General features: G+C 43.2%; 1 protein-coding gene across 1 annotated transcript in view; it reads right to left on the bottom strand.

Annotated features, from left to right (window-relative positions):
- The window catches only part of TMEM116 (transmembrane protein 116), a 77231-nt gene that overhangs the window by 36291 nt on the left and 14533 nt on the right, over positions 1-26407 (bottom strand). Inside the window, exons 3-4 of the mRNA XM_077292527.1 lie at positions 11303-11366; positions 6212-6337 (exon numbers count right to left, since the gene is read on the bottom strand). Of these exons, the coding sequence (XP_077148642.1) occupies positions 6212-6337; positions 11303-11366 (190 nt within the window). The remainder of the gene's footprint in view (positions 1-6211; positions 6338-11302; positions 11367-26407) is intronic.

Genomic DNA, 26407 nt, shown 5'->3' with positions numbered 1-26407 from the left:
ACCAAAAGCAGCTGTCACTTGAGGCCCTGTCATCTTTATATACAAACCATTAGTGTGTCACACTAACAGTATAAAATTTATCAGTAGGATGAAACTACTACCAGAGCTGTCATTCAAAGAGGAATACACGTCCCTCCAGCAACAGGGAATTAAGGGGACTGGAAAGCTGTGGGCTGCTCAAGACACAACTTGAGAATAACCCTTTAAACCCTTATCCCAATGTCAAGTATATGTATGTGATTGCAGAGCTGACTGCGTATGGAGAGGGCTCAGGAGCTGAGCTTTCTCCACATGCAGCAGATACCAGCTACAATACAGAGCCGGCATCTGTCTCTAACAGATGAGCTTTGGTTGTGGCTGTTAAGCATTTAAACACTGCTGTTAATCTCTGAAGGGATTAAACTGTGCTCTCCTGTCTGCATTAACATGCACTTTGCACCTTTCTGAGCACAAATACTTGCTAAAAAAAATTCAACATGGTCAGGTTTAATGCGACTACCACAGGGCAACCGCAGGAATGGAGATATTACTTATTACTGCAATATAAACCTTATTTCATGAGTGACCACATGTTGTCATAGAACCTTAACTAAATAGGAAACTTAAAAGCAAAGCCACAAAAAGAGGAATTAAAATTTCCCCCAAAAGTCAAGAATTAACATAGCAAAAAAGGCAACAGTATTTACTTGCTCATCTCAAAGAACTAATGCAGGATGCAGCAAACCCATATAATAAAGATGGAGACAACACTGGTGCATAACACTGATGAGACAACCTCTCACAAGTGACCAATTCATGGAGAGGGTGATGAATTAATAATAAAACTGCTCACAAAAAAGGCTTGTATAGGGCGCTCGTCACACATAGATAGTGCACAGTGTCTGGCTAAAAGCCCATCAATTTTGGCCTTGTCAACTAGGGTGTCTGTCCTCGTGGGGCGCTCTTAGTGCTGGGCAGCCCGCCTAATCTAATAGTATGGGCGTCACCGATAGGCTGTAAGCCAGACACTGTGCACTACCTGTGTCACCCAGCAAACCTAGAAAGTATGTGTGCTAATAAAGATGCAAAGTGCAGGAGAGAACAGTTTAATTCCTTCCCTCCACAGCCAATTTTCATTTTTGTGTTTGGTTCGGAGACCTGGACAGGTAAATACTGTTGCCCTTTTATTGCTGTGTTAATTCTTAAATAGGAAAGTTCCAAAAATTCTGAGGCATCAGAGAATTTATACAGGGATAAAACATAGCTTTCATTCCATTCTTTTTTACACTACATTGTATTTTGTGACTGCGGTATATAGATGACATTTTTGCTATTTAGGACTGGTGATGTTGAATATTTACATAATTTCTTGCATTATCTGAGTGGACAACATCTCACATTGAGCTTCACTATGGTATATAATGAGGAAGAATTTTGTTTTCTCGATACCATGGTGTACATTGAGGAAAATAAACTGTACATTGACCTGTTCACGAAACCAAGGAATTCATTACTTCACCATGATAGCTTTCATCTAAAAACAATACATTTGCTTCCCAAAAGTCAATTACAACATATTGAGAGGATAGTATCTGACCCTGGTCACATGACCTGCTGAGTTAACTATATGTCATCAATTGACATTGATGACACGTCTTCTCTTGGATGATGTCATTTAGTCTCTGTCCGCCTGAATGCTTCTGCTATCTGATTGGATGATGACTGTGACAGCTTCAATACAGGCATGGGGGTTGTGATTAGATACCCCTGGGACCCAGACCTCATCTATACACGTGCAGCAATACAGTATATATTATACAAGTCCATTTTGATATATTGATTATATCCGTTATTTCTCTGAACCTTTTTAGTACTTTGGTATGAATATAACTCCATTTCCCCTTGTAGCACAGCTTACATTTGTATAATTGCACTTGATTTTATTGTGTTTCAATCTTTTGTCTGCTGATTAGATGGCTTTGATGATAACCGGGATGGGCTCTGAGGAGGAAGAGGTTGGGCCCAATCCCCCTGATGTATAAAACGTGTCATCTGCATTTTATAGCTGAATTTTTATTATGTGTATTTCTGGCTTGATAAAGGCCTATCATGCTTTGTTGCATTGTCTACCTTATTTTTGGGTCTTTGCTATGTGACTTTAAGGATAAAATAAAAGCTATGTTTTATCCCAGTATAAATTCTCTGATGCCTCAAAATTTTTGGAACTTTCTTTGTTTTGGACCACGTATGGGGTTGGGGTCATACTGAGCCACCAATGGTGAAGGACAATCGCTTACTGGATCTTATAACTAAATAGGACTCACATGTGTTAGTAAATATTTGTATTGCCCATGAAATAACAGTTCTGGATCATTATTCTTTAGTTATAAATAAATTGAAGACTGGTTGTTACGAATACCCTTGGCAATAGGGTCTGTCCCTAAATACTGTGATAGTCAGTGCTGACTGGACAGTGTCATTCTACTTTGTAGGGACCCCCTTCAATTAGTAACACCTAGTTGTTAATTTACTCACAAATTTCTAGGAGGAATAATAGAGGAATAGCACAATAGAGACATCTAAAGCCCGCAGCTGTTGATCGAATGATGCTTTTGTTAGGGCTAGCGGAACGCACCACTAATTAGAAAGATAGAGTAAGGTGTGTTCGCAGCCCGGGGTCCACCGTGCAGAGATGGAACCTGCTGCTAAGTAACGACGGACTATATGGCGGTACAATGTGGATACACACACAGGTTAACTTCACCCAGTATGAAGAAAGCGAACCCTGTTATGACACAGGGCCGCGGTACCGCACAAAGAGCGCAAGCAAGGAGTCACAGAACTCAACCCCTAGACTCGGGATTAGCGTACAACTAGACCTCTTGCGCTCGACACCGCAACTGGGGTGTCAGCGTAACCAAAATAATAATTTAAATGCACGGGAGTGCGTGCTGTGCCGCTCTGGCAAGGAAAGCGCTGTGAAAGCGCATGGCGCCGCACTGGTGGTCACAGCAATTTGACGCAGTTTTGTGTGTCACGTGCTGATAGCAAGTCGGGCGCTAGATAGCAATCATCCACCTTACATGAGCAGTCATACACAAGGGAGGGGATAATTAATAAGCGACTTTCACACGTCAACACACACACGTTTACAAGTGTACACTAGCACATGGCCAAGCGGCCATGCAAACCTTTTATAGCGGCAGTGCTACAAGACCTTCCAGATGGTCCAATAGGAGCTGCAACAGGACCTGAGCATGTGACCCCCGACCTCCAATGGGAGGTCGTCCCGTGGGCATGCTCAGTAAGGGAAAAGCAGGACTTATTCCCAGAATCACCTGCTCGCTGCTGAACATTGCTGGCTACAAGGCCAGAGCCTGGAAGGGCATTAGTAACCAGTCGTCCAGTATCAGCCTGAGCTAGACGCTGGGACCAACGTCTCCGCTGAGCAGACTCCACTGCAGCTGGAGAAGAATGGGAGACCGCAGCGGAGATGGTTCGAGATTCCCCCTCGAGGTGGGAAATCGACACCTAACAGCTTTGGCCTATCTTCCAGACAGCAGTACTGTAATCTCGCCCGACTATCCCATACACAGGAGTGCTCACTTGGTCACATGCGCCTGTGTTCTCTATAAGAGAAGTTAAGAGAAATGTCTATCAAAGACATAAGAGGCCGTCAGTGTGTAAATTTGATAAAACCTTGACAGCATCTTTATGTGCAGTCAAGAAAAGCATCTATCACTATGATGAAATTGGCTTTCATGAGGACCACCCAAGAAAGCGAGATAAAAAAATACCAATGCTGCTGTTCATTAGAGTGACCAGCCTCAGAAACAGCAACCTGACAGCACCTCAGATAATAGTCCTGATAAATTATGCCCAAAAATCCGGTACCATACACATCTCAATATTACCTGTCCGAAAGAGATTACAAGAAGCAAGCCTTTATGGCCGAATTGCTGCAAAGAAGACACTATTGAGGACTTAAAAATGGAAGAAACTTGTTTGGATCAAGCAACATGAACTGTCCAACAACTGGACAATAGATCAGTGGATAGCTGTACTGTGGTCTGCTGAATCAAAATTTGAGATTTTTGGTACCAACTGCCATGTCTTTGTGAGACTCCAAAAAAGTGAGTGGATGGTTTCTATATGTATGATACCCGCCATGAAGCATGAAGGAGGAGGTGTGATAGTGTTGGTTTTCTTTGATGGTGACATTCTTAGTGATTTATTCCAAATTCAAGGCATACTAACCCTGCATGGCAACCGCAGTATTCTGCAATGACATGCCATCCCATGTCATTGGGGACCATCATTTGTATTGACCCAAAACACAACTCCAGGCAGTGGCATAACTTGAAGCTCATGGGCTCCAAATGCAAAAGCTCAAACTGGGAACTTAATTTTTGGTTAATTAGTATTGGTCTTTTCATGTAGGCCAAATGGATTTTTGGGCCCCTTACACTGAAGGGCCCAGGTGTGATTGCAACCCCTGTACCTATTGTAGATAGGCCTGTGCCTCCATGCTATGTTACCAAGAAGGAGAGGGATTGAATGCTGAGTTAGATGACACTGCCTCTACAATCAACCGGCCTCAACCCAGTTTAGATGATTTGGTATCTCACACTCCACTTTTCTTGATGTAGACATTGCTGCAAATGCGCTCCATCACAGTTTCCTGATAGCACCTGCTGGGAAGAGTACATAATGGAACGCTACACAGTAATATGTTAAGGCCCCATCACACTTAGCGAGATCGCTAGCGAGATCGCTGCTGAGTCACAAGTTTTGTGACGCAACAGCGACCTCAGTAGCGATCTCGCTATGTGTGACACGTACCAGCGACCCGGCCCCTGCTGCGAGATCACTGGTCGTGTCGGAATGGCCTGGACCTTTTTTTGGTCGTTGAGGTCCCGCTGACATCGCTGAATCGGTGTGTGTGACACCGATCCAGCGATGTCTTCACTGGTAACCAGGGTAAACATCGGGTTACTAAGCGCAGGGCCGCGCTTAGTAACCCGATGTTTACCCTGGTTACCAGCGTAAATGTAAAAAAAAAAAAAAAACAGTACATACTCACCATCTGATGTCCGTCAGGTCCCTTGCTGTCTGCTTCCTGCTCTGACTGACTGCCGCCGTACAGTGAGAGCACAGCACAGCAGTGACGTCACCGCTGCGCTCTGCTCTCACTGTACGGCGGCACTCAGTCAGAGCAGGAAGCAGACGGCAAGGGACCTGACGGACATCAGATGGTGAGTATGTACTGTTTGTTTTTTTTGGTAACCAGGGTAAACATCGGGTTACTAAGCGCGGCCCTGCGCTTAGTAACCCGATGTTTACCCTGGTTACCCGGGTGCTGCAGGGGGACTTTGGCATCGTTGAAGACAGTTTCAACGATGCCGAAGTCGTTCCCCTGATCGTTGGTCGCTGGAGAGAGCTGTCTGTGTGACAGCTCCCCAGCGACCACACAGCGACTTACCAACGATCACGGCCAGGTCGTATCGCTGGTCGTGATCGTTGGTAAATCGCTATGTGTGACGGGGCCTTTACCCTCAAAAAGCAAGAATGTGAAATGTGTGTTTAGATTTACACAGGAGCACACTAGCTATAGCCAAGCACTTTATTGTTGCACTTTATCATGTCAAAGAACTTTTTTTTTTTTTTTATTTAAAATGGGTTATATATCGGTGGTTTCTCTTGAAATATCCGGCACTTTGGCTAACCCTAGCTTCATTGTGACATGTAGGTATATCTGTTTGTTCAATACTGTACATGATTCATTGACATTCTCCGTAATGACTGTACCTATTGGAATCATTACACTTATTCACTTTGCATATTTTTTCACAGAGACATGTAATATTGTGTGCATCCACCTGTGTTTCTTGAGTCTTCACTTTGGACATCATTATTTACACATATATTTTTTTATATGAATGAATAAAATACTATATTTTTAATACATAAGTGGGGTTTTCATTATTCCATATATTTATACGTAGATTGTAAATTATCTTGGAGTCTCTGCCATGTGCAGAACTATCCTTACACTGCAATAAGAGGAGCTACTTTTTATCCCCTAGCTTAAATGACTAATTGGAATTTGGTGACTCTAATAATATACCACTTTATGGTATTTTATAAAATGATCACAAATAATATAAGATGAACAAATTCCAATAAACGTAGGCTGTCGTCAAACTGTAATGCTCAGTGAATGATGTCTTACCTGGCCCACTGCCTGGAGGTTGAAGCATGGCAAACCTGAGGTATCTGCTTTGTAGACCACCACCCCAAGGAGCCAGCAAAAAGCCAGAAATAAGTCAGAGAGACTGAGATAAAACAGTGGCCGAACCTAGGAAGAAAAAAAAAATCACATAAAATTGGACCAAATATAGCAATACAATATTTGAATATGCAACAAAAATGAATCCTACAGTGGGCTAGTATATGTCCATGGGGTGTGCATGAGTTTACTTAAAATCTCATATTGTAATACTCGTTGGATTCACGTGTATCCCCGAATGAGAGCAAATTCCAAGATACTGGAGAATAGAGATGGAATTAACTGTTCTTAAATCTGAAATTTCATTAAATGGGTTGTTTCCTTTCAGAAAAATTTTGCCTGCTGGCTTAATCTGTTGTAAAAAAAGGAAACCAACTAAACTTCATTTACCATCCCAGGGTACAGCAATGTTTCTCCGGTGCTGCCCCGGACTCTGTCGTTTGGCTGCCGGGGAGCCGTCACGTCAACAGCATGGCAGCTAGTCACTGAGCTCTGTGGCTTTTGCCATTTCCATCAGCATAGCCGCTGATCTCAGTGACTGGCTGCAGCACTGTTGACGTGACTGTAACATAACGAGAGTAGGTAAAGCACAGTTTGTTAGTTTTTTTGTTACAGCAAACTGAGCAGGCAATCAAATGTATTTGAGATGAGACAAATCATTTAAAATATTAAAGCAGAATTAAACGAATTATGTGTGTGGGGCACAAACAACCTTATACCCCTGACAAATGCGGATTAGAAGTAAAAAGGTGTATCAGAATGCTCAGGAAAAATTGTACAACAAATTTTGTTGTCCATTTTTTCCTGTTAGCCTTGTGAAAATATGCAATTTTGGGTCTAAATAAAATTTTTGTGACAAAAAATTAAATGTTCATTTTTTCCTACCACATTCCAAAAATTCCTGTGAATCCCCTGAAGGGTTGATAAACTGCTTGAATGTGGTTTTGAGCACCTTAAGGGGTGAAGTTTTTAGAATGGTGTAACTTTTGAGTATTTTCTGTCTCATAGGCCCCTCAAAGTCACTTAAAATGTGAGGTGGTCCAAGAAAAAAATGGTTTTGTAAATTTTGTTGGAAAAATGAGAAATCGCTGGTCGACTTTTAACCCTTATAGCTTCCTAACAAGAAAAAAAAATATGATTAAAAAAATTGTGCTAATGTAAAGTAGACATGTGGGAAATGTTACTGATTAACTATTTTGTGTAATAATAAAAATTAAAAGTTTGAAAATTGAAAAATTTTCCAAATTTTCATCAAATTTCTGAATTTTTCACAAATAAACACAAATCATAATCTAAGAAGTTTTACCACTATCATGAAGAACAATATGTCACGACATAACAGTCTCAGAATTAGTGGGAACCGTTGAAGCGTTCCAGATTTATTACCATATAAAGTGACAGTGGTCAAAATTGTAACATTTGGCCCGGTCATGAAAGTGTTGTTTTTTTCTATAACATAAAAAATCTAACATAAGCAACAGTTTTTGTCTCTTTTTTCACAATCCATTTAGGCTTTATTCACAGGTCAGCATTTTGCATCAGTGTTTATATGTCAAAGCCAGGAGTGACATCTATAATTAAGGTAAATCTATACTTGAAAGACTGACAGCTGTTCTGTGTTCTGGAGACGTTCCTGTTTTGGCATGCAAATACTGATGAAATACTGATGCAAAAATACTGCCGTGTCAATGAGGCCTGAATGTTGGTATGAATAATCCAATCACCCAAGTGGGCCTTAACCTCTTAATGACAGCCAATACGTCTTTTAACTGACCTGAAATATAAGAGAATAGCATCTCCATACAGGTGACAATCCAGCAGCTGTCGGCTGTACACTATAGCTGACAACTTGCTGCATTAGCCACGATCAGCGTTTGCACCGTCCATATCTGTTTAAACCCTTAGATGCTGCTGTCAATAGTGACTACATCATATAAATGGTTAACAGAGTGTGGGGGCTTCCTCTTTATCCAAATTGGTGCCCTCAGATCATGATTGTCTGGTCCTGATGTTTGCGATGGCAATTCACGACCAAATAGTGGCCTTAGAGTCTGCCGGCTATAGTAATCTGTTCAGAAGTTAGTGACATTTAGGTGGTAAAAATACACATTTTCATTTCTGTCATGCAACTTTGCATTAATTCCTGTAAAGCACCTGAAGAGTTAAAATAAACTATCTGACAGCAGTTTTCAATATATCAAGGGGTGCTGATTTAAAAATGGTATCACGTTTGAGGGTTTCCCAATATGAGACCCCTAAAGGCACTTCAAACATGGATAAGTCTCTAAAAAAATAAATTTTGTAAATTTCCTTGAAAAAATGAAAAATTGCTGCTACATTTTTAATCCTCCTAAAATGCTAGCAAAATAAAATAACATTTTACAAATGGTGCTGATGTAAAGCAGACATTTGGGAAATGTTATTTATTAATGGTTTGCTATGGTATGGCCATCTGGATTAAAGGGACCATCATTCAAATTTTGAAAATTGCTAATTTTTTAACATTTTTCTCAAATTTTTTATATTTTTTGTAAATAAACACAAAACATATTGACCTAAATTTACCATTATCATAAAGTATAATGTGTCATGAAAAAACAATCTCAAAATCACTGGGATTTGTTGAAGCGTTGCAAAGTTATTACCACATAAAGTGACACTGGTCAGATTTCAAAAATTTGGCTCCGTCACTAGCCTATTACAAGTCCCAACGATCACAAGTCCCAATGATCATCAGGAAAGATATTGATATGGTAGAAATATTAGGTGTCATAAACCTTAATTAGAAATATATCTGGATATTGGTTACAAAACAATGAATTAGGATATTACTTTTCATTTCATAAAGAAATATTATCAGGGAGCATTATGTTCATCTAATATATAATTGCCTAGAATACTACTTCCTGCAATTTGTGCCAACTTCCGTGGCTTTGTCCGGAGCTAATGTCCGGAGATAATGTCCGGAGCTAATGTCCGGAGATAATGTCCGGAGCTAATGTCCGGAGCTAATGTCCGGAGATAATGTCCTGAGCTAATGTCCGGAGATAAGTGACGTCACCAGTGTCCTACACCCAGGCAGAGCACAGGGGCCCCAGGCAGCATATGGGGCCCCAGGCAGAGCACAGGGGCCCCAGGCAGCATATGGGGCCCCAGGCAGAGCACAGTGGTCCCAGGTAGAGCACAGGGGCCCCAGGCAGCCTATGGGGCCCCAGGCAGAGCACAGGGGCCCCAGGCAGCATATGGGGCCCCAGGCAGAGCACAGGGGCCCCAGGCACAGCACAGGGGCCCCAGGCAGAACATGGGGCCCCAGGCAGAGCACAGGGGCCCCAGGCAGAGCACAGTGGTCCCAGGCAGAGCACAGGGGCCCCAGGCAGCCTATGGGGCCCCAGGCAGAGCACAGTGGCCCCAGGCAGCATATGGGGCCCCAGGCAGAGCACAGGGGCCCCAGGCAGAGCACAGGGGCCCCAGGCAGCATATGGGGCCCCAGGCAGAGCACAGTGGTCCCAGGCAGAGCACAGGGGCCCCAGGCAGAACATGGGGCCCCAGGCAGAGCACAGGGGCCCCAGGCAGAGCACAGTGGTCCCAGGTAGAGCACAGGGGCCCCAGGCAGCCTATGGGGCCCCAGGCAGAGCACAGTGGCCCCAGGCAGCATATGGGGCCCCAGGCAGAGCACAGGGGCCCCAGGCAGAGCACAGGGGCCCCAGGCAGCATATGGGGCCCCAGGCAGAGCACAGGGGCCCCAGGCAGAGCACAGGGGCCCCAGGCAGAACATGGGGCCCCAGGCAGAGCACAGGGGCCCCAGGCAGAGCACAGGGGCCCCAGGCAGCATATGGGGCCCCAGGCAGAGCACAGGGGCCCCAGGCAGCATATGGGGCCCCAGGCAGAGCACAGCGATATTTTGGACCACTGTGCGGTGTTTCAGACCCCCTGTGTGATGTCTGGGGCCCTGTTCTTAAGTATATTAAAGATTAAAGTAACGTATATTAAAGTATATTATAGATCAAATTTGACACGTTTATGAGCACCATTGAGTGATATACTCAAGAATGACATAATTTTTCAACATTTTATGGTTTCAAACTGTAAACACTCAGAGTTTTTTTTACTTCAACCAGAAAACCTTAACGGTTCATAAAAAACTTGACTGTTCAGGATATGATAAAAGTCATAGTATTCTGAATCTTTAACTTATAAAGATACCTTCACATGGGGTGATTATTGGTTCCAGAGAGGCTTTCGGCCGATAATCGTACACATGGCTGGTGACAGGACAATACAATATAAACGTTCAAAGGTAAACACTGATAACATTAAAATCTAATATATAATTGCCTAGAATACTACTTCCGGCAATTTGTGCCAACTTCCGTTGCTTTGTCCGGAGATAATGTCCGGAGATAAGTGATGTCACCAGCGTCCTACACCCGCTCAGGGTGGACAAAGATATATGCCTTCGTGGTGCGCGGCACTTTTCTGATTGGTTGCCGCCTGCCGCGAGCGACCAATCAGAAATGTGCCGTACTGTCAAGAATTGTCAAGAGCTGGTGAGTGCAGCCATTTTTTGTTCTTTCTTACTATTATTTATTAATTGTATTATTCTTACATTTGAATAAATAAAGTATATATGGATTCTAGACTCCCGATTCTTTAGAATCGGGCTGCCATCTAGTTCATTAATAATGTTTTTCACATGTACCCAAACCTGATCTAAAAAATGAATGGGCCCTTTAAATGCTTTTCTTTCCAGATACAGCAGTATATCACTACATGAAGGTATAACTGGTTCTGAAGTTGAGCCCAAAACGCCAGTTTTCCTGCACCCTGGCATTCCTGTCCATTGTTGTTCACTTCAACACAGCTGTGCCATGGCTCCCTGCATTTCGGTCGGACTGAAGTGCTACTGTGCAGAGAAAATGCTGAAAAGGATGGCAGAGGTCCAAGACATAGGGCCCCCAACATACATATTAGCATATCTTAGTGATATACCCAATAGTATGAGAAGACATTGTTAAGAATTACTCTTTTACTCACCTCTGGTGATCTAACAGCATTCTGAAATACAGCATACCCAATGATTGAGCCCGAACCTACAATACTGGAGAGAAAACATGAAATATACAATCATTTATTTCAATTAGTAAGCAGTATTTTCACATAAAAACAATTAGATTGAAAAACTATTAGGAAGTAAAATCCAGACAATTACTTGGAAAGCTAAAATTTTCTATTATGCACCTTTTAGCTTGGTCTTTTTGCTTCTGTTCATAGCAGAAGACACAATAGTTTGCCAGGTCCATTATATGATGGACACCAGCGGCACCCTAGAGATCTCACTGACTTATAATGGGGTCTGTCTGGCCCTACCAAACTATCCTTTTCACACGTACCGGAGACATTTGTAGATCCATTCAAGCGAATGGGCCTGTGCACATGTCAGTGTGTTTCCACGGACCGCGTGTCCGCAGGCAAAATACGTTGATATGTCCATTTTTTAACAGCAGCACGGGCCACAAAACGTGCTACACACGTGCATACTAATGACACATCCGTGTGTCATCAGTACCACATGTACTGGTGCCAGGGAAACAGCAGTAAAGTTAGCGCTGTTCCCCGGCACTGGGTGCTGAAGACCACTTGCATCAATCTTCCCTGCTCTGCCGGCCATCAGCGTGAGCAGAGGAAAATGATGGGAGTTATATTCAAGTGCTAACAATTACAGTAGGCGGCAGCTGACGAGACTACTACTCCCAGCCTACACATGCTGCCGCTAATAACAGTGAGAGCATGAATTCCCTTGTATTTTTGATAACCAGCCATGCAGAACTAACAGCTGAGAGCTGCAACTCTCAGTTGTGAGCGTTAGCAAGGCTGGTTATCAAGAATAGAGGGGTCCACATGCTGTATTTTTTAATTATTTCAATAAATAATTAAAAAAAAAAGCGTGAGGTCCCCCCCTAACGCTCACAGCAGAAGGCTGGTATTCTCAGGCTTGCAAAGGGCCATAGGTATTGACCCCCCAGCCTAAAAATAGCAGCTTGTAGCCACCCAGTAAAGGCACATCTAATAAATGTGCCAATTATAGCACTTTGCACATCTCTTCCCACTTGCCCTGTTGTGGTGGCAAGTGGAGTTCATATTGTGGGGTTGATCTCACCTTTGTATTATCTGGTGACATCAACCCCACATGGATAGGTGTCTTATAGATTCAGGTTCATTAGTAACCTCTGAGCTTGATGTCACCAGAAAATACAAAGGTGACATCAACCCCACAAATATCAACCTGACTTGCCACCGCTACAGAGCAAGTGGGAAGAGCTGGGCAAAGTGCCAGAATTGGCGCATCTAATAGTCGCTGTTATCAGTTGAATATAATTCTCATCATTCTTCCCTGCTTGTGTTGATTGCCAACAGAGCTGGGGATAATGGTGAGAGCTGTCTTCAGCGCCCGGCGCCGGGAAACAGGGGTAACTGTACCGCTGCTTCTCAGGTGCCGGTATGTGTGGTACTGATGCGGCACACGGTGGCCACACATATGCCACAAGTATTACACACACGGACATGGATATCTCCGGTACTGGTTTTTCCAGTACTGGAAATATCAGGACATGTGAAACAGGACTAAGATAATCCAATACTGTTTTGTGCTCTTTAGCAGTCTCCTCTTTCTCCCTGAGAACTATGAGAAACTTTCATCTCATAATGGTATTTTAGGGAGGATACCAGGTATTTACTGCACTTTATTAGCTACTTATTCAATTTAGAGTAGTAGTCTAAGATAATTTTAAGATATGTGGTGAAGTGGATATGTTTGTTTAACTTATTATATTGTTATGTGTGAGTACATACAGTCATGGCCGAATGTTTTGGCACCCTTGTAATTGTTCCAGAAAATAAAGCATTTCACACAGAAAATTATTTCAATTACAGTAAACATATTTTGTTACACATGTGTTTATTTCCTTTGTGTATTGAACCAACACAAATAAAACAGAAGAAAGGTCAAATTGGACATAATTTTGTACAAAACTCCAAAAATGGGCTGGACAAAATGGTTGGCTCATTTCCAAAATTATGGGTAAACAACTTTATTCCAAGCATGTAATGCTCGCTCAAATTCACCTTTGGCAAGTAATAGGTGTGAGCAATATGAAAATCACACCTGAAACCAAATAAAAACAGGAGACCTTGACTCAATCTTTGCATTGTGTGCCACACAAAGCATGGAGAACAGAAATAAGAGAATACTTGAGAAGTCTGAGGACTTGAGAACCAAAATTGTTATCAACAATCTCAATGTTACAATTTCATCACTTGAGATCTTGATGTTCCTTTGTCCATGGCGCGCAAAATAATCATGAAGTTTATAATCCATGGCACTGTAACTACTATGCTTGGAAGAGAGCGTCATAGAAAAATTGATGAAAAGTTGCAATATGGGATAATCCGGATGGTGGATAAGCAGCCTCAATCAAGTCCCAAAAAAATTCAAGCTGTCCTGCAAGCTCAGGTTGCATCAATGTGAGCACAAACTATCCGTCGACATTTGAATGAAATTAAATGAAACACCATGGCTGGAGACCCAGGAGGACCCCACTGCTGACACAGAGACATAACAAAGCTAGACTGCAGTTTGACAAAATGTACATGAGTAAGCCAAAATGCTTATGGAAAAGTGCCTTGTGGACAGATGAGACCAAAATAGACCTTTTTGGTAAAGCATGTCATTCTACTGTTTACCAAAATCAGAGTGAAGCCTACAAATAAAAGAACATAGTACCTATAGTCAAATATGGTGGATGTCCAAAGATGTTTGGAGTTGCTCTGCTGCCTCTGGCACCTTGACTGTATGCAAGGCATCATGAAATCTGATTACCAAAGATTACCAAAGGATTTTGGCTCACAAAATAGTGCCCAGTGTCAGAAAGCTGGGTTTACGTCCTAGGCCATGGGTCTTCCAGCAGGACAATGACCCCAAACATACTTCAAGAAGCACACAGAAATTAATGAACATAACGCACTGGAAAGTTCTGAAGGAAAGATCTTAAAATTGCTGTTAGGAGAAGGCACCCTTCAAATATGAGAGATCTGGAGCAGTTTGCAAAAGAGGAGTGGTTCAAAATTTCAGTTGAGAGGTATAAGAAGCTTGTTCATTGTTATAGGGAGCAACTGATTGCAGTTATCTATTCCAAAGGGTGTGCAACCAAATATTGAGTTCAGAGTCCCAACAATTTTGTCCGGCCCATTTTAGGAGTTTTGTGTGAAATTATGTCCAATTTGCCTTTTTTTCTGTTTATTTTTTTTTGTGTCAATACACACAAAGGAAATACATAAGCGTATAAAAAAAACATGTGTAATTGCAATAATTTTCTGTGAAAAAATACTTCATTTTCTAGAACAATGTCAAGGGTGCCAACATTTTCGGCCATGACTGTATTAGAAACCTTCATTGGACATCATGTTATGGTTTTATAGGAAGCATCGGTGGCAACATAAATGAACTGCCTTACAACTGTGCATTTGGTAATATTTATCTACTCAGTAACCTTTTTAGCTCATGGTTTGGAGTCTTTATCAAGTCATTTACTACTGCTAAAAAGTCTTCATGCTGCCTGATGTTTTTAACTCACCTGTAAAATGTAGTGTCAGTCTACATAGTGTACGCATCCAATGATGGCATGTAAAACATGCAGAGGTAGCTAAACTAGAACACACATATACTGAGCTAGACAATGTGATTTATATGACATGACAAGGCATCCAACCATCATCTCATTATTAAGACTATGACGCTGATGAGTACCGTAGGGGAACTGCGATGCAGGAATGCAGAATAATCGCTAACGCAGGTAAGTTATTAAGTGTTGTTTTCACTATTCGGGACTGTATACACAAATGGACAAAATTGTTGGTATTCTTTTGGTAAAGTAAGAAAAACCCACAATGATCACTGAAATTACTTGAAACAGACAAAAGTAATTTTCATTTTGAATTTACTGACTATCAAATAATGAAAATCAGACATTGCTCTTGAATTGTGGTTCAGCAGAAAAATAAAAAACAAACAACTAATGAAAATGTGCTGAACAAAAATGATAATTCCTTTAACTTAATATTTTGTTGCACTACCTTTTGAGACAATCACTGTAAACAAACAATTTCTGTAATTTTCAATGAGACTTTTGCACCTGTCCACATATATTTTGGCCCACTCCTCGTGAGAAAGCTGCTCCAGCTGTTTTTAGCTATTTGTTTTGGTCATTATCCTTTGGAGGACCCATGACCTGCATTTCAAACCAAGCTGTCTGACACTGGGCAGCACATTTAGCTCCAGAATGCCTTCATGGTCTTTAGATTTCATTGCACAATGCACAGATTCAAGAAACCCTGTGCCAGATGCAGCAAAGCAGCCGCAAAACATAACCGAGCTGCTTCCATGTTTCACAGTATGTACTATGTTCCTTTCCTTGTATGCTTCTTTTTTGCTTCTGTAAACATACAGCTGATTTGACTTTCAAAAACACTCCAGTTTTATCTCATCCGACCAAAAGACATTCTGCAGGAAGCTTTGTTTCATCTGTCCAAAAGACATTCTTCAAAAAGCTTTCTGGGCTGCTGCGGGCTGCTATTTTTAGACTTGGGGGGGGTCATTATTTATGGCCCCTTACCAGCCTGAGAATACCAGCCCCTGCCTTAGCAAGGCTGGTTGTCAATAATGGGGGAACCTCACACAATTTTTTTTAAATTATTTATTTAAATAATTTTTAAAAATAACAGAGTGTGGACCCCTCTATTCTTAGCCTTGGCCTTAGCCTTAGCCTTGCTAATGCTGACAGCTGAGGGTTGCAGCCCCCAGCTGTAAGTTTTGCCTGGCAAGTTATCAAAAATACAGATGAGCCCACGCCATTTATTTATTTATTAATTTATAGAGCAGGTGGTGGCTGATGAATACTCTCATCAGCCACTCCTGCTCTCACTGTTATTAACAGCAGCAGGTGTAGGATGAAGGGAGTAATAGTCCCATCAGCCACTGCCTGCTGTCGCTGTTATCAGTTGAATATAACTCTCATCATTCTCCCCTGCTTGTGCAGATTGCCAGCAGAGCAGGGGAGAATAATGAGAGCCATCTTCAGCACCCAGCGCCGGGGAACAGCGTGTACTGTACAGCTGCTTCTCAGGCGCCAGTATGTGTAGTACTGATTCGGTACATGATTGCCACAAGTATTACACAGACATCTGCGGTACTGATTTTTCCGGTACCGGAAATATCAGAACGTGTGAAACGGGCCTAAGAGGATCCAATACTGTTTTGTGCTCTTTAGCAGTCTCCGCTTTCTCCCCTTTTTTTGCACTTTAAAGACATGAGAAACCTTCATCTCATAATGGTATTTTATGAAGGATACCAGGTGTTTGCTGAACTTTATTAGCTACTTATTCAATTTAGAGTAGTAGTCTAAGATAATTTTAAGATATGTGGTGAAATAGATTTGTTTGTTTAACATATTATATTGTTATGTATGAGTACATATAGTTATGGCCGAAAGTGTTGGCACCCTTGTAATTGTTCCAGAAAATAAAGTATTTCACACAGAAAATTATTTCAATTACAGTAAACATGTTTTGTTACACATATATATATTTCCTTTGTGTATTGGGCCCACACAAATAAAACAGAAAAAAAAGCAAATTGGACATAATTTCACACAAAACTCCAAAAATGGGCTGGACAAAATGGTTGTCACATTTCCAAAATTGTGGGTAAACAACTTTGTTTCAGGCATTTAATGCTCGCTCAAACTCACCTGTGGCAAGTAACAAGTGTGGGCAATATGAAAATCACTCCTGAAACCAGATAAAAACAGGAGACGTTGACTCAATCTTTGCATTTTGTGCCACACTAAGTATGCAGAACAGAAACAGGAGAAGAGAAATGTCTGAGAACTTGAGAACCAAAATTGCTGAAAAATATCAACAAACCCAAGTTTACAAGTTCATTGCTTGAGATCTTGATGTTCCTTTATCCAAGGTGCGCAACATAATCATGAAGTTTACAACCCATGGCACTGTAGCTACTGTCCTTGGAAGAGAACAGCAGAGAGAAATTTACGAAAAGTTGCAACATAGGATAATCCGGATGGTGGATAAGCAACCTCAATCAAGTCCCAACGAAATTCAAGCTGTCTTGCAGGCTCAGGGTGTATCAATGTGAGTGCAAATGTGAGTGCTGACAAATCAACATAACAAAGCTAGACTGCAGTTTGCCAAAATGTATGAGAGGAAGCCAAAATCCTTCCAAAATCCCTCTGAGAAACTGCCTTGTGGACAGATGAGACCAAGATAGACCTTTTTTGTAAAGCACATTATTCTACTGTTTACCAAAAACAAAATGAGGCCTACAAAGAAAAGAACACAGTACCTACAATCAGATATGGTGGAGGTTCAAAGATGTTTGGGGTTACTCTGCTACCTCTGGCACTGGGCACCTTGACTGTATGCAAGGCATCATGAAATCTTAAGATTACCAAAGGATTTTGGCTCACAAAATAGTGCCCAGTGTCAGAATGTTGGGCTGACGTCCTAGGCCATGGGTCTTCCAGCAGGACAATGACCCCAAACACGCTTCAAGAAGAACCCAGAAATGGATGGAAATATAGCGCTGGGGAGTTCTGAAGGAGAGATCTTAAAATTGCTGTTACAAGGCACCCTTCAAATATGAGAGATCTGGAACAGTTTTCAAAAGAGGAGTGGTTCAAAATTTCAGTAGAGAGGTATAAGAAGATTGATGATGGTTATAGAAAGCAATTGATTGCAGTTACTGATTTCAAAGGGAGTGCAACCAAATATGAGTTGAGGGTCCCAACAATTTTGTCCGGCCCATTTTGGGAGTTTTGTGTGAAATTATGTCTAATTTGCCTTTTTTCTGTTCTTTTATGTTGTTGTACCAATACACACAAATGAAACAACTAATTGTATAACAAAACATGCATAATTGCAATAGTTTTCTGCGAAAAATACTTCATCCTCTGGAGCAATTTCAAGGGTGCCAACACTTTCGGCCATGACTGTATTAGAAACCTTCATTGGACATCATGTTATGGTTTTACAGGAAGCATCAGTGGCAACATAAATGAACTGCCTTACAACTGTGCATTTGGTAATATTTATCTACTCAGTAACCTTTTTAGCTCATGGTTTGGAGAATTTAGTAACATAGTTATTAAGGTTGAAAGAAGACATTAAGTCCATCCAGTTCAACCCACAGCTTAACCTAACATGCCCTAACATTTTGATCCAGAGGAAGTCATTTACTACTGCCAGAAAGTCTTCATACTGCCTGATGTTTTTAACTCACCTGCAGGACGTAGTGTCAATCTACATAGCGTACGCATCCAATGATGGCATGTAAAACATGCAGAGGTAGCTAAGCTAGAACACACATGACATGATAAGGCATCCAACCATCATCACATTATTAAGACTATGACGCTGATGAGTACCGTAGGGGAACTGTGATGCAGGAAGGCAGAATAATTGCTAACGCAGGTAAGTTATTAAGTGTTGTTTTCACTATTCGGGACTGTATACACAAATGGACAAAATTGTTGGTATTCTTTTGGTAAAGTAAGAAAAACCCACAATGGTCACTGAAATTACATGAAACAGACAGAAGTAATTTTCAATTTAAATTTACTATCAAATAATGAAAATCAGACATTGCTCTTGAATTGTGGTTCAGCAGAAAAATAAAAAACAAACAACTAATGAAAATGTGCTGACCAAAAATAGGGATTTTTATGTACTCACCGTAAAATTCTTTTCCCCGAGCCAATCATTGGTGGACACAGACAATGGGTGTATGCTGCTGCCACCAGGAGGCTGACACTAAGTATTGCAAAGAAAGTTAGCTCCTCCCCTGCAGTATACACCCTCCTGCTGGCTCCCAGAGAACCAGTTTAGTGCAAAAGCAGGAGATCAATAATAACATATAAGAGTATAACATGTCAAATTACAGAACAAGCACGGAGCCATTAACAGGGTGGGTGTGTTTCCCCCAATGATTGGCTCGGAGAAAAGGATTTTACCGTGAGTACACAAAAATCCCTATTTCTCCTTCGCCTCATTTGGGGACACAGACCATGGGACGTCCCAAAGCAGTCCCTGGGTGGGAACAACATAACAGATCAGGCCCTGCGTAATCGCTAAGAATGCGCTACCGGGGCCTGCAGAGTCCACCTGCCCAGACTCACATCTGCGGAAGTCTGGGTGTGAATATTGTAGTGCTTCAAGAATGTGTGCTGACTGGATGAAAATGCAACCTTGTCGACCTGCTCTGCCGACACCTGGTGCCTAATGGCCCAATAAGCCACTATCGACGAAGTAGGGAGTGCCCTGAACCACGCTGGGATAGGCTGACCTCTGACGCGGAAAGATCCCTGGATAGAGTAACGAATCCACCAGGCTAACATGGCCGATGAAGCAGCTAAACCCTTCCTGCAACCGTCAGGAAGCCGAAATACAGTGTCCAACCTTCGGAAGGACACCGTCCTCGATACGTACCTCCTCAGAGCACTCACCTCGTCCAGAGTATGGGGAACCCATTCCGTTTTGTGGACTGGGGCCGAACAAGAAGAGAGAATAACGATGTCCTCGTAACAGAGGGAGTACGATACCACATTGGTAACAAGGGACGAGGACGGCATGAGGACAACCTTGCCTTGATGGCAATAAGGAAGAGTCTGAAAGGACAGAGCGGCTAGCTCTGAAGACTCGCCTGAATGACGTGACCGTAGAGAAAAAGGTGACCTTCCATGACAGTAAAGTCTGTTTCTTTCACAAATGCATTAGCTAGAGTCTTGGTGCAGGGTAATTTATTGAATGGGACCAGATGACACATCTTACTAAACCGGTCCACAACAACCCAGATGACAGAAAAACCCTCAGAGACTGGCAGATCGGTGATAAAATCCATAGCAAGATGTGACCATGGTGAACTAGGAACCTCCAAAGGGCACAGCAACCCTGCAGCCGGGGCATGTGAGGCCTTCGACCTAGCGCACACAGTACACTGACGCACCCACTTGATACTCTCCAACTCAGAACCCAATGCTGCCACCACCACCCCTCTCTGCAAAATACATTCCTCCTTCTCAGTATTAACTGCTGGAGAGAAACTACGAGACAAAGCATCCGCTTTAACATTCTTTGTCCCAGGGATATATGTGACGGAAAAATGAAACCGGGCAAAAAGCAGTGCCCACCCAGCTTGACGGGCATTCAAACGTTTAGCAGCATCCAGATATATCAGATTCTTATGATCAGTAAAAACCTGTATCGGATGTCTAGCCCCCTCCAAAAAATGTCACCAATGCTCAAACGCGAGTTTAATGGCCAGCAACTCTCTGTTCCCAACATCATAGCTGAGCTCAGGCTATAAATTTTTTTTAGAAAAGAAAGCACAGTGACGCACCCCATCCTCTCCTTCCTGGAACAAAACTGCCCCCACCCCTACTGAAGAGGCATCAACCTCTACTAGAAATGGCTTGGTCTTAGCCGTCTGGATCAAAACAGTAGCAGAGCTAAACCTCTCCTTGAGATGCTCAAAAGCCTTAACAGCCTCAGAGGACCATTGGACAGTATAACCCTTCGGCTAGGTTCACATTGCGTTAACAGCAGCCCGTTCAACACATGCGTGAACGGGCTGCTGTTAGCGCAAGTGCCGATATGTCGTCGAGTTAGGGCAGAAAGAGCTAGCAGATGCTCTATCTGCGCTAGCAGTGACGGACCCAGAAATGCAGCAGCCCGCGTCCCAGGGTCCGTCACTCAATGACGGCACATCACTAGCGCATGCCCATTGTGGGTGTGCGCTAGCGATGCGTCCGATATTGGACTAAATGGCGGCGTTAATGGACTACGTTACACCGCGTTATGCCGCGGTGTACCGTAGTCCGTCTAACGGACGCCAAAAACGTAATGTGAACCTGGCTGAATCTTGGTGAGATCAGTTATAGGTTTAGCGATCACAGAAAAATTCTTTATGAATTTTCTGTAATAATTAGAAAACCCTAAAAATCTCTGAACCGACTTCAAACATTCAGGCCTAGCCACTCCAGCACTGCCTGAACCTTCACCGGGTCCATCTCAAACCCATCACTGGAGACAAGGTACCCCCAAAAAACTCATTTTCTGTACCGCAAACTCGCACTTCTCCAATTTAGCAAAGAGTGAGTTTTCGCTCAAAATCTGTAGAACTTCGCGGACTCTCTGCCAATGCGACTCCAGATCAGGTGAATAGATCAAAATATCATTCAAATAAACAATAACACTCCTACCGATCAATGACCTCAGAATGTCATTAATGACATTTTTAAAAAACGCAGGCGCATTAGTAAGGCCAAAAGGCATCACCAGACACTCAAAATGATCTTCCGAGGTATTAAAGGCTGTCTTCCATTCATCGCCCTCCTTCATCCGCAGCAAATTATATGCCCCACGAAGGTCAATCTTAGAGAACCACTTTGCTCCGGTTAGTTCATTAAACAAATTCGGAATTAGCGGCAACGGGTAAGGATTGCGCACAGTGATCTTATTAATCTCCCGAATATCCAGACACGGCCTAAGGCCCCCATCCTTCTATTTAAAAAAAAAGAATCCTACAGCCACAGGGGACTTAGAGGGTCTTATATGACCTGCAGCTAAACTAGTCTGTAGGTATTCCTTTAAGGCCTCCCTCTCGGGAATCGTCAGATTAAATAAACGACTCTTAGGAAGTGTGGCACCTGGGACGAACTCAATAGCGCAGTCGTAATCTCTATGGAGTGGTAGAGCTTGCGACTCAACCTCCGAAAATACCCTCCAGAAATCCTGAATGGCTTCAGGTAGCTCCTTCTTCACAACAGCAGCAATGTGAACATTACAACAATTACCATAACACCCCTGACCCCAGGACCTTATAGTACTAGATGACCAGTCCAGCAACGGATTGTGCATTTTTAACCAGGGTAAACCCAGGATGACTGGGCAAGGTAATTTAGAAAGGACAAACAAGTCTATACATTCCTGATGTTCCATATTCACAATAAGTGGGAACCCGGTAACCTTTCGAGAAATACACCCATGTTCCAGAGGAGTGTTATCAATAGCCACAACAGGAAAACAGGAATAGGAGATGAAAATGGTTCAGAATCAGACTTATATTTGTCTAGGAATTGTTGATCAATCAAATTAAGTGCAGAACCACAATCCACCATTACCTGAAAATCAATGGAATGACCATGATATGTGGTATTACCAGAAAAAAAAACTCCTGCAGACCGTAAAAACGCAATACGAACTGGAGTGTTACTCCTACTGACCTTTTTTTTTCTTTCCTAATGCGAGCCTCACATTGCTTAATAAAATGGTTAGCCTTACCACAATACAAGCATAGCCCTTCAGCAAACCTCTTCTCCCTCTCCTGGGAACGAGAGGACATCGCCCCAAGTTGCATCAGTTCCCCACTGTCGACGGGGCCATCCTGAGACACTGAGTCCGTTAACGCCGCCATTAATTCCTATGTTGGACGCATTGCTAGTGCACGCCCACAATGGGCGTGCACTAGCGATGTGCCGTCATTGAGTGACGGACCCTGGGAAGCGGGCTGCAGCGTTTCCGGGTCCATCACTGCGATGACACATCGGCACTTGCGTTAACAGCAGCCCGTTAACGCATGTGTTGAACGGGCTGCTGTTAACACAATGTGAATCTGACCTAAGAGCCTTCTCTTCCTTCTGTCTGTCTCTCAATCTTCTATCCACACGGATAGCTAACTGCATAGCAGTTTCCAAAGTATCAGGTGCAGGATATGCAATGAGCAAATCTTTAACTCTTTCACTCAAACCAGCTAAAAACTGACTCGAGCGCTGGGTCATTCCACCTGACTTTTGCGGACCATCGTCTGAACAGGGTGCAATACCTGTCAGCATCAACAGAGCCCTGTTTAAGCCATCTGAGCTCTGCCTCAGCTGATGTGACCCGATCAGGATCATCATACAACAGCCCCATAGCAGAAAAAAATGCTTCTACTGATGTCAAACAAGGATCATCAAAATGTAATGAAAACGCCCAGACTTTGGGGTTCACTTTGCAATAAAGACATAATAATCCCCACAAGCTACAGTATAATTCACTCCCTGAGGATCTGGGTCTAAGCCGAAAATATAGTAGACATAAAACTCAGGTAATCCTACCTTAGGTTCTTCAGAGCGTGCTCCAGAGTATTTACTCACGTGCTGTTGCAGGTTGGCTACTTCCAAAGTTAACCCTTGCAAGCATTGAGCAAGTTACTGAACGTTGCACATATTGAAAGAATCCTGGATTTTTATTTTTTTTTATGTGTGGCTGGACAAACTGTTACGGAACTGCAGCACAGAACTAGGATAGAAGGGGGAAAACTGACCCTGCACTGAGACTAGGCTGATACCCTACGTTGGAGTGGGTGACCCATTCCTTGCAAATAGACCCACCTACGATCCTAGGTTAAACTCAGCGAAGACCTATAGATAAGGGGAAGGAGGTCCCTAAAAGATCTAAGGATTGGGTATAAAAAAACAGGTCAACTCCTAATAGGAAACACAGAGAAGGCTGCAGAAACCAACTGAAAACAGAAACTAAAGATAGTAGAACCAGAGGTCCCAGAACGGCATAAAATTAAACACAGAAAGCTATAAAAGCACCTAGCCAGAACTCTAGTGGATTAACACTGTTGTCCAGCAAGGAATAGGAGGCAGGTGCTGGGTAATAAAGGGTGATACAATCACCTGACCTAAGACAACCCAGCACCAGGGGAAAAAGACCACAGCCAGAAAACCACAATAAGATGGCGGATGGTCAAAACAAAACAGATTCTAACACTTCTTTATGATTTGCTTTCAACAGTGATTTCCTCCTCAGTCATCTTTTATTCAGTCCACTTTGACCTCACGTCAGTGGCTCCGGTACGTGAGGTGACAGTTTCCTCACGTACCGGAGCCACTGACACACGTAGACACATTGAAATCAATGCATCTGTGCAGATGTCATTGATTTTTTGCGGACCGTGTCTCCGTGTGCCAAACACGGAGACATGTCAGTGTTCGTGGGAGCGCACGTATTACACGGACCCATTAAAGTCAATGGGTCCGTGTAAAACACGTAACGCACACGGATGTTTTCCGTGTGCAGTCCATGTTCCGTGCTGGAGACAGCGCTTACAGTAAGCGCTGTCCCCCCAGCATGGTGCTGAAGCCGCCATTCATCCGTTCTCTCCAGCGCTCGCTGGGGAGAAGGGATGAAAAATCTTTTTTTTTTTATGTGTTTAAAATAAACTTTAGGGCATCCTCCCCCCTCCCACCCCCTGTGCGCCCGGCCGCCGGCATTAAAATACTCACCCGCCTCCCTCGACACTAGCTCTCCGCCCCGCAGCTTCTCCTGTATGAGCGGTCACGTGGTGCCGCCCATTACAGTGATGAATATGCGGCTCCACCCCTATGGGAGGTGGAGCCGCATATTCATCAACTGAGGAGGAGGAGGACCAGGAGAGGGCTGTGTCCTTGAGGCCTATAGAGTGGAGCATAGTGAGGAAGAGCTGGTGATCCACAGTGTCAAATGCGGCAGAAAGGTCCAGGAGAATCAGCAGAGAGCAATGACTTTTGGATTTAGCTGTTATTAGATCATTAGAGACTTTAGTGAGGACAGTTTCAGTGGAGTGTAAAGAGCGGAAACCAGATTGTAAGGGGTCAAGAAGAGAGTTATTCGAGAGATAGCGGATTAGACGGGAGTGGACCAAGCGTTCCAGGAGTTTAGAGATGAAGGAAAGGTTAGAGACAGGTCTGTAGTTAGCAGTGCAGTTCTGGTCCAGGGATGGCTTTTTAAGTAAAGGGGTTATGATGGCATGTTTGAATGACGAGGGAAAGATACCTGAAGAAAGAGAGATGTTAAATATTTTAGTCAGGTGAGTGGTGACCACTGATGAGAGAGACTGCAGGATATGTGAAGGAATGGGGTCACTGTTGCAGGTTGTAGGCCGAGCAGAAGCATAGAGCTTGGAAACTTCTTCTTCTGAAACAGGCTCAAAGATATCTAGTGAGCTTGAGGTGCAGCAGGGAAGGGGATCCAGGCACTGAGGAGATTGCACTGAGATATCCTGATGGATGTTGTTGATTTTTTCTAAGAAATAAGTGGCCAGATCCTCACCGCTGAGGTTGGTGATGGGGGCCTGTACTTTAGGTTTCAGGAGGGAGTTTAAGGTTTCAAAAAGTCATTTTGGGTTGTTGGATAGTGAGGTGATGAGGGTGGTGAAGTAGGATTGTTTGGCCAGATGAAGGGCAGAGTTATAGGTTTTGAGCATGAACTTATAGTGGATGAAGTCTTCTGCTAAGAGAGATTTTCTCCATTGCCGCTCTGCACATCTTGAGCAACGCTGAAGAAAGCGTGTTTGCATAGTGTTCCAGGGCTGCCGTTGTCTGTGTCGGGTCTTTCTGCGTGTAGAAGGTGCTGCTTCATCTAGGGCATTCTTCAGTGTATTATTGAAGTGTGACAATGCTAAGTCTGGACAGGAGAGGGAGGAGAGGGAGGAGATGGGGGCTAAAGATGTGTGGAGATTGTCCACAAGCTGCTGGGTATTAATGGTACGTGTATTCCGATAAGTGTGGTAAGTGGGGGTGTCCCGGGTGAGGAGACAATTCTTGTCAGAGAAGGAAAGAAGGTTGTGGTCCGAGAGCGGGAGAGGGGAGCTAGTAAAGTCATGCAGCGAGCTGGGACGGGAGAAAACCAGGTCCAGAGTATTCCCGTCCTCGTGCATAGGAGAATTAGTAAACTGTGAGAGGCCGAATTAAGAAGTTAGAGAAAGAAGATGAGAGGCAGATTGGAAGAGGGGATCATTGATGGGGATGTTGAAGTCTCCCATGATGAGGGCGGGGATGTCACAGGATAGGAAGTGGGAAAATCAGGTGGCAAAGTGGTCTAGAAACTGGCGGGAGGAGCCTGGAGGGCGATAAACAACCGCCACTCGCAAGGAGAAGGGCTTAAAGAGTCTGACGGCGTGGACTTCAAAGGAAGGAAATGTGAGTGAGGGAACCGGGGGGATGACCTGGAAAGCACATTGTGATGAAAGGAGCAAACCAA

This window comes from Ranitomeya variabilis, chromosome 1, assembly GCF_051348905.1.
Source record: "Ranitomeya variabilis isolate aRanVar5 chromosome 1, aRanVar5.hap1, whole genome shotgun sequence".
Taxonomy (NCBI): domain Eukaryota; kingdom Metazoa; phylum Chordata; class Amphibia; order Anura; family Dendrobatidae; genus Ranitomeya; species Ranitomeya variabilis.
This window is presented reverse-complemented; position numbering and strand designations above follow the sequence as displayed.